Source organism: Sebastes fasciatus, chromosome 5, assembly GCF_043250625.1.
Source record: "Sebastes fasciatus isolate fSebFas1 chromosome 5, fSebFas1.pri, whole genome shotgun sequence".
NCBI lineage: Eukaryota > Metazoa > Chordata > Actinopteri > Perciformes > Sebastidae > Sebastes > Sebastes fasciatus.
This window is the reverse complement of record NC_133799.1, coordinates 25,292,182-25,300,296: the sequence shown is the minus strand read 5'-3', so window position 1 is coordinate 25,300,296 and position 8,115 is coordinate 25,292,182. Positions and strand designations below refer to the sequence as shown.

Genomic DNA, 8,115 nt, shown 5'->3' with positions numbered 1-8,115 from the left:
ATATATATTGTATATATAAATTTAAACTTTGCTCCACCTTTACCAGCTTGTAACAGAGTATTTCTACTCTGTCGTATTGCTATTTTTACTTAGATATAAGATCTGAGTACTTCCTCTACCACTGCTAACAACTCAATATGTTGTTAAAGATGAAATTAATGAAATGTGCCTCAACTAGACACTGTATGTAGGACTCAAGCCACAAAGGATAAAGACCACTGGTTTAATCATTAACAATGCATTTTTATTTACTGTAAAATTGTATTCTGTAAATTATCTTATAACTACAGCTGTCAAATAAATATGACAAAATTTGACAATATTTTTTATATACAGTATTATCAATGTAGTGGAATAGAAAAATTAGATCCTCAAGTACAAGTAGGCTACATCAAATTATACTCACGCATCGGTGAGTAAATGTACGTAGTTACTCTCCACCAAGCTGTACTGATCCAGGAATAATTTGATTAACAAGGGATTTTTTGTACTTTGAATGTAAATAAGGTGCCAGAGTGCATAAAAATCCTCAATCCACACATCCTAGAAACGTGCATCAGTATTTCACACTAAAAGAACTTAAATATGATATTCCTTCTGTCCCTGGACCAGTTTATGGTTTATGTTTATGAATCATTCCAACATCTAAGTGATGTAAATGATGGAAGAGGTTCCAGATATGTTTAATGTTGTATAAACTCTTTCAAATGTAACCAAAGTATTTACAACTAAAATGCAGTTGCAGCTTTTAAATTCAGTAAAATATCTGATATATCTGTCATATATGGCCTAGTACAGGGGTCTGCAACCTGAGGCTCTGAAATGAATACCTGTTTTTTGTTTACATTTTCATTTTATTTATCATCGTTGTAGGTCTAATGTACGATGGTACGACAGAGTATTAGGGCCGCACTGAGGAAAAAGAATACATCTGAGATTTCGAGAATAAAGTCATAATATTATAAAGTAGTAATTTTACGTGTTATTTTCATTTTTTTCGTAATATTATGACTTTTTTTCTCGTAAAGTTTTGACTTTATTCTCATAATATTACTACTTTATTCTGTAAATCTCAGATGTTTTTTCCCTCAATGTGGCCCTAATACTCCGTTGTACATTGTCTCTTTGGCCCTCACTGCATTAGATTTATATACTATATACTAAGACTATAAACTGTGTTACCTTCATCACAATGATCAAATGTTTTGCAGCTCCAAACAGATTTTTCCTTTTTTTTGCCTAAAATGTCTCTTTTGACAGTAAAGGTTGCTGACCCCTGACCTAGTGTCATGGTGCCAAGTTAATTTAGTTAATAAGACAGAAAATAAAAAAATTCAAAGATAGATGAGTTATGGGCCCTTTAATGTTGTATATATTTCATCTGATTAATATTATTAATGTGTGTTTATTAACTGGCTTCCTGACATTTTTAATGCAATAGTAAGTTGTGTCCTCTACTCTGTGTGTGTGTGTGTGTGTGTGTGTGTGTGTGTGTGTGTGCGTGCGTGCGTGCGTGCGTGTGTGTGTGTGTGTGTGTGTGTGTGTGTGTGTGTGCTCCTCAGCGCCCCCCAGTGGTCCTCTGCTCTCCTCCTCCTCCTCCAGCAGCAGCACCGACCGGCTGACTGACTGCAGAGGATGAGCTCAGCTGACCGTCTCTCTCTGGCTCTTATTATTATGTCCTCGAACGAGGCACCAACACCCAAACACAGACTCAGTCACAGACTCAGTGCGGCAAAACAGAGAGTCTCTCCTCAGCAGCCTCAGCAGCGGCTCTAATGAACGAGTCTGCAGCAGCAAGAAACATGAGTCACGAATGAGGTCTGCAGGATGTCGTTTAAGGTAAACCAGCTTTTTCCATCCATCATTGTCTCTCTGTGTACGAATACTTACAGGGCCTCGATGAGAAAACATCACAAATGCTTTCTCTTAAAGTGGAGCTGCAGATCAGGGTTTATTTAATGACCTGCTGTTTAACTGTGAGCTGGAATTAAATAGGCTGTTCAATGCACTAAACACGAGAGATGTGCATGTGTAGTAGGGGTATCATATGGCCTGTGGTCCTACCTGGATTTCACACATTAACCTGTATAGTGTGCATGCACTGTTTGCAAAGCATTTTATTTAATGATTTTATTTCAATTAAATTAATATAATAATATAATATATAATATATAATATATAATATATAATATATAATAATAATAATAATATTAATATATATAATAATATAATTAAATTTTATTCAGATCCCTTCAATCATATTCTGAAAGAGATGGAAATATGCGTGTTAGTTTGACCCATTTTTGGACAGATGGAGCAGGAGAAAAAGAGAGAGGATGGTCTTTTATGATACTATGGTGGCCTGTGGACACACTAGGGACAGATATTGATGTTTAAAAGACATGAAAAAGTGCATTTTGCATAATAGGTGACCTTTAAACCTCCACTCTGCTGTCTGAACTGTCAGTGTGTTTAATACTATAATGGTGGTTTAAGGTCACCGGTGGTGGTTGTTGTGTGTATTTACCCTGCAGAAGGAAACACCCCTGGCTAATGCTGTGTTTTGGGCAGCGAGGAAGGGGAACTTGGCTCTTCTTCAGCTGCTGCTCAACAGCGGACGTGTGGACGCCGACTGCAGAGACAGTGTACGGACGCTGCATGTCCTCCTGGCTGCTCAGCTGCACGCTTCTTTAACCATAACCCACCTGTGGTAGGGACACAGAGAGCTTTACGCCTTACCTCTGTGGTTGCATGTGTGTGTATCACACATTTTTTTATTTTCATCATAATAATAAAGGGTTTCATGTGTTAAAGGTACAGTGTGTAGGATTTAGTGACATCTAGTGGTGTGGTTGCAGATTGCAACCAACTGAGTACTCCTCCGCTCACTCTTCCCTTTCTAAGACTGGTAACGTGAGCCGCCGAGTGCAAAACCGTGGTAACACCGTTCACCTCACTCAGAGGTCATCCATAATAACCATAACACAACCATAATAACACTACTTTAAGGTCCTGACACACCAAGCTGACGGTCGGCCGTCGGGCAGTTTGGGGCCGTCGGTGAGCGTATGTCGGCCTAGTTTTTTCAGTGTGTCAGACGCCGCTTTGTTTCATGTACGTATCATAACAACAGCTTGTATATCCACCATCCTCGGTCTTCTGTTTTTGAATGATGAATGCAGACTACCACCGCCTGCTGGTGTGGAGAGTTATTTCATCTCACGCAGGCGCAGAACGTACGTGGTAGTCGACCGTTGGCTGTAGTCTTTGTGGTGTGTTCAAGTGCAACTTTTTGGTCAAGACAAAGTCGACGTGAGGTGACGCAACAGGCGGCCTTCGTCGCTGCTAGTTCTTTGATGTCGGGTTGGTGTGTCTGGGCCTTTAGGAGCAGCGGAAGTCAGTCAGCGGCAGGCGGTAACACGGTTTTGCACTCTGCGCCTCACGTTACCGCAGTTTCACAAGAATGTCAGAGAACTATGGTGACCTTCAGGTAACGTAAAAACGTGGATGTCTCTCTCACTAGAGCCAGTGTTTGGTTTGTCCGCTCTGGGCTACTGTAGAAACATGGCGGACTGTGAAGAGAACCAGCTCCTTATGTAGATATAAACGGCTCATTCTAAGCCAACGAAAACACAATTATTCTTATTTTCAGGTAGCTATACACTAAAGAAAGCACACTTATTAATATATTATAATCCAGTTCTGCTATTAGATCCCATGAAATGTTACACACTGTTCCTTTAAGTTGGAAATTCTTCAGAATTTAGTGGTTTCATCACATTTTAAAGTATTTTTCAGCAAGTCATTTGCAATAAAACATCCAAGGTTGCTAATTTATTGTTGCCAACAATCTCCCGCACACTAACTTGCAAAAATACATTTATTTGTGATGTTTCGGCCCCTGATGTAGCTTATTTTTGCAAGTTAGACAATGTACTGTGAGTATGCAACTTTTGATCTACTCGTCCCTCTCCTACGCACCTGCATCATAAAACAGATGTGCAAAGAGTTCTTCTGCTAATTTCTTGTTGCCGTGCTTCTTTTCAGTATGGAACGACAGCGCTGATGGTGGCGTCATACAGCGGCCATTATGAGTGTGCCAAAGAACTCATCATGCAAGGAGCCGACATCAACTACCAGAGAGAGGTATGATCGCACAATAACTGACTATAGTCCGTGGAAACAATGCATCACAGGGAAACTGGAGTCAGCAAAATCCACCTGAATCAACTTACAGACTGCTTCTGAAGACTCCTGAGCCAGGCCTTTAATTGAATATTCATATACATACATACATGGAAAGTTTTTTTTCAAGTTCACGTAAAATGAAAACAGCCTTTTATCTCTTTTAATCGTCCTTTTCAGACAGGTTCTACCGCCCTGTTCTTCGGCTCCCAGCATGGACACGATGATGTTGTGAAGCTCCTCTTTGAGTTCGGTGCCTCCACTGAATTCCAGACAAAGGTACGCAGCAGCAGGACAATGGATGTGTATATAACAGCCTTTTATAATACTGGGTGTGATGGAGACTGCTGCAATGCTATCATGGGCAGATTATCGTGGCCATTTTGTGTCTCTTTGTAGTCATTCTGAGTCTCTTCGTAGTCGCTTTGGATCTTTTTGTAGTTGTTTTGAGTCTCTTTGTGGCCATTTTGTGTCCCTTTGTAGTTGATTTTTATCTCTTTGTAGTCGTTTTGAGTCTCTTTGTGGTTGTTTTGATTATCTTTGTGGCCATTTTGTGTCTCTTTGTAGTCATTTTGAGTCTCTTTGTAGTTGCTTTGTGTGTCTTTGTAGTAATTTTGTGTCTCATTGTAGTTGTTTTGTGTCTCTGTGTGGCCATTTTATGTCTTTGTTGTCACTTTGAGTGTCTTTGTAGTTGCTTTGTGTCTCTTTATAGTCATTTTGAGTCTCTTTTGTAGTCATTTTGTGTCTCTTTGTAGTCACTTTGTGTCTTTTTGTGGTTGTTTTGTGTCTCTTTGTAGTTGCTTTGTGTCTTTTTGTGGTTGTTTTATATCTCTTTGTGGACATTTTGTGTCTCTCTGTAGTCATTTTGAGTCTCTGTGGTTGTTTTGTGTCTTTGTGGCAATTTTGTGTCTGTTTTTAGTCATTTAGAGTCTCTTTGTTTTTGTTTTGCCCCTTTTCATAGTCTTGAGTCTTTGTGGTCTCTTTGTAGTAGTTTCATGTTTCTTTGTGGTCATTTTTAGTCTCTTCCTGGTTGGTGCGTGTCTCTTTGAGTGACATTTTGTAGGCGAATGCCGGGGGGGTTCCTGACACTTTGGGCCCCTGGGCCTGTTCCTGTTAGACCCGTTCAGTAATCCATCCATGGATGCTGTTATCTCAGACGTGTGACCTCAGGGCGCTTCGTGTAGTGATAAGGAGACAAAGACACAAAATATGCTGCTCAGGCTGATTTTTCACACCTCTGGAGACTTTAGAGAAGTTCTCTCTTCAGCATGCAGCACACAGTAGTGTCTATTAACTGTTAATATCACCTGGTTTTATTGTGTTTTATTGTGGCAGGACGGTGGCACAGCTCTCACCGTCGCCTCTCAGTACGGACACTCCAAGGTGGTGGACACCCTGTTGAAGAATGGAGCCAATGTTCACGACCAGCTGCATGTGAGTCATATCTTCGGCCTCTTCACTAGACCTGTCTCCTGTCTCTGTCAGTAACTCTGTCTGTCAGGTAGTTTTTATAGTTAGTTTGCACACAATGTCCCCAGCAGCTGGAATCCAGCCTCTCAGGTTTCTGCAGACTGCTGAGTCAGACACGACCGACATTTGGGAGGATTAGAGTCTGTCCTCAGGCAGCGGAAAACAACCTGACTGCACATACATATATTTATGAAACAGTAGTGATAGTTGTAAGTTAAGAAAACACTTTTCTGACAGTTTTTTTTAGCAATCTAAGTACAGCAGAAAAGTGTTGTTCTTTTATGTTTCAGGACGGTGCCACCCCTCTGTTTCTCGCCGCCCAGGAGGGTCATGTGACTGTGATTCGTCAGCTGTTGTCATCCGGTGCTAAGGTTAACCAAGCGAGGGAGGTAATGTCCTCGCCTTTTTAGCATTTTTAGAGATTTAAAGGGACACAGTCACACATGCAGTCGCCTCTTTAGCTCACAGCATCTCTAATTCTCATCCCTCCAAGTTATTTCATGACTCTAATATTCCTCTTTCGTTGCACCTCTTCCCTCTTATGTCCTTTGTCTCCCCTCATCCATGTGTTCCCCAGGATGGTACCGCCGCCCTGTGGATGGCAGCTCAGATGGGTCATAATGAGGTGGTGAGGGTGCTACTCCTCCGTGGTGCAGATCGGGATGCTGACAGAAAAGTGTGTGGTTCTTTTAGAATGAATAAAGTACATAAAGGTGTACATAAAGGGATTATTGATTGCCGTTGTTTAGTCCTCTTGTCCCAAACTAGACTAGTAAGCAGCCTACCTGTACTATCAAACATGTCAAGAACATTTGAATAGTATAAGCCTGTGTACTACTACTACTACGACAACAGGATTCGTGGAATCACGCACCGTACAGACCGTCTTACACTCATAACATCTCAGAGTTTGAACATCTACAGTTCCAAGACAACTGTTCAACTTTATCTGCTGATGAAGACCATGTAATATATCCGAAAGCCTCAGAGCAAGTTGAGATTGTTTTGTTAGATAATTGTGTGTGTTTTCTCTGCTGTCTTTCAAGGACGGATCAACAGCGTTATTCAAAGCAGCTTTTAAGGGACACAACAGCGTCATCGAGGAACTTCTCAAGTTTTCTCCTTCAATTGGTCTTCTCAAGGTAGAAGATGCTGCCAGTGAATGTAAAACTATTCCTTTAATACTAACCCTGCAGCACTGGAGTTTATATTTATTAATGACTGGAGAATACAAGTGTAAAGGAAAATAGACGCACACTCGTAGCCACGATGCAAAAAAGAATATTCATTCATTTTTCAACATGACAGTCTTCTTCAGGGTAATACCTTGAAAACCCTGAAAAAAATACAAGAATAAAGACAAAGTAGTCGCACACTCGAAGCCACGATGCAAAAAATAAATTATTTTGCGTCGACATGACGGATACCTCTGTCATTTTTTTGCATCGTTGCTGAGTGTGCAACTATTTTCCTTTACACTTCAGCACTGGTGTGCGTTCCTCCTCTCCCTCATGCAATAACTGGAGAATACAACACCTCTTCCATTAGCATTATGAATCTTTTTATTTGTTGTCTCCAGAATGGCTCTACTGCCCTTCATGCTGCTGTTATGGGTGGAAATATTCGAAGTGTTCTGCTGCTGCTCGGGGCCAACGCAGACCCGTCACTACCCAACAAGGTGAGGCACGTAGATTTAAAACATGAGACAGAACATGAGCAGATAACTTCAGCTTGTAAACTATTTCTCGTGTGTGTTTCGCAGAGTAATGAACTCCCTGCAGATCTTACAAAGAGCGATCGCATCCTAAAGGTGTTACATCCAAAGATGTTAAATGGAGACAGCTGATGACGAACCCAGACTGCTGCCTCCATGCCTGCCTGTAAAACACTCACTGGTGATGTGTACCGAGGGGGGGGATTAAACAACAATACAGTGTCAAATCTACTCAACTACAACATGTACTGTACATGGTGCTTGCTTTTGATTGCAACTGAAATGAAGCCATCATATGTTGAATAAACCTGGACTAAATCTAATGCAACACAACGTGCAACCAAAATGTCTGCCATGTGCATCATCTCCTTCACTCTGTTGTTCTACAGTATATATGCATTTATTTTTGTTTACCCCAGGTGTTGTAAGATTTCTAGATATTTTTTGCACACTTTTTATTTGCCTTTTCAATAATAGATGTAATAAAGTGTAAATTTGTTATTCAACCATAAATGGCAGTGTGCATGTTTTTATTTAATGTGTGAGGATTAAGGCATTTTATTTTGAAAAGTCATAGATGTCCTGATTAGTATTTTAATAATAACAAAATAAATGATTATTTATTATCATTTATCATCATTATTATTTATTATATGAGTTATTTGTAATGATTAGTATTCACTAGAGGTCAGTAATTTTAGATGTACACCTGTCTCACACCTGTAACTCACTTTTATTATGCTTGA

General features: G+C 40.2%; 1 protein-coding gene across 2 annotated transcripts; it reads left to right on the top strand.

The window, feature by feature from the left end:
* The first annotated feature begins 1,586 nt into the window (after positions 1–1,586).
* ankrd29 (ankyrin repeat domain 29) lies at positions 1,587–7,941 on the top strand. Of its 2 annotated transcripts, none has more exons than XM_074636043.1 (10): positions 1,587–1,839; positions 2,535–2,710; positions 4,048–4,146; positions 4,366–4,464; positions 5,521–5,619; positions 5,946–6,044; positions 6,233–6,331; positions 6,702–6,797; positions 7,235–7,333; positions 7,418–7,941. In XM_074636043.1, the coding sequence occupies exons 3-10, from the start codon at positions 4,066–4,068 to the stop codon at positions 7,499–7,501; spliced, it is 756 nt and encodes a 251-aa protein (XP_074492144.1). In that variant the 5' UTR covers positions 1,587–1,839; positions 2,535–2,710; positions 4,048–4,065; the 3' UTR covers positions 7,502–7,941. The 2 variants fall into 2 exon arrangements, with proteins under 2 accessions (XP_074492144.1, XP_074492145.1); XM_074636044.1 differs by having other exon boundaries at positions 1,818–1,839; positions 2,535–2,645.
* The last annotated feature ends 174 nt before the right edge of the window (positions 7,942–8,115 follow it).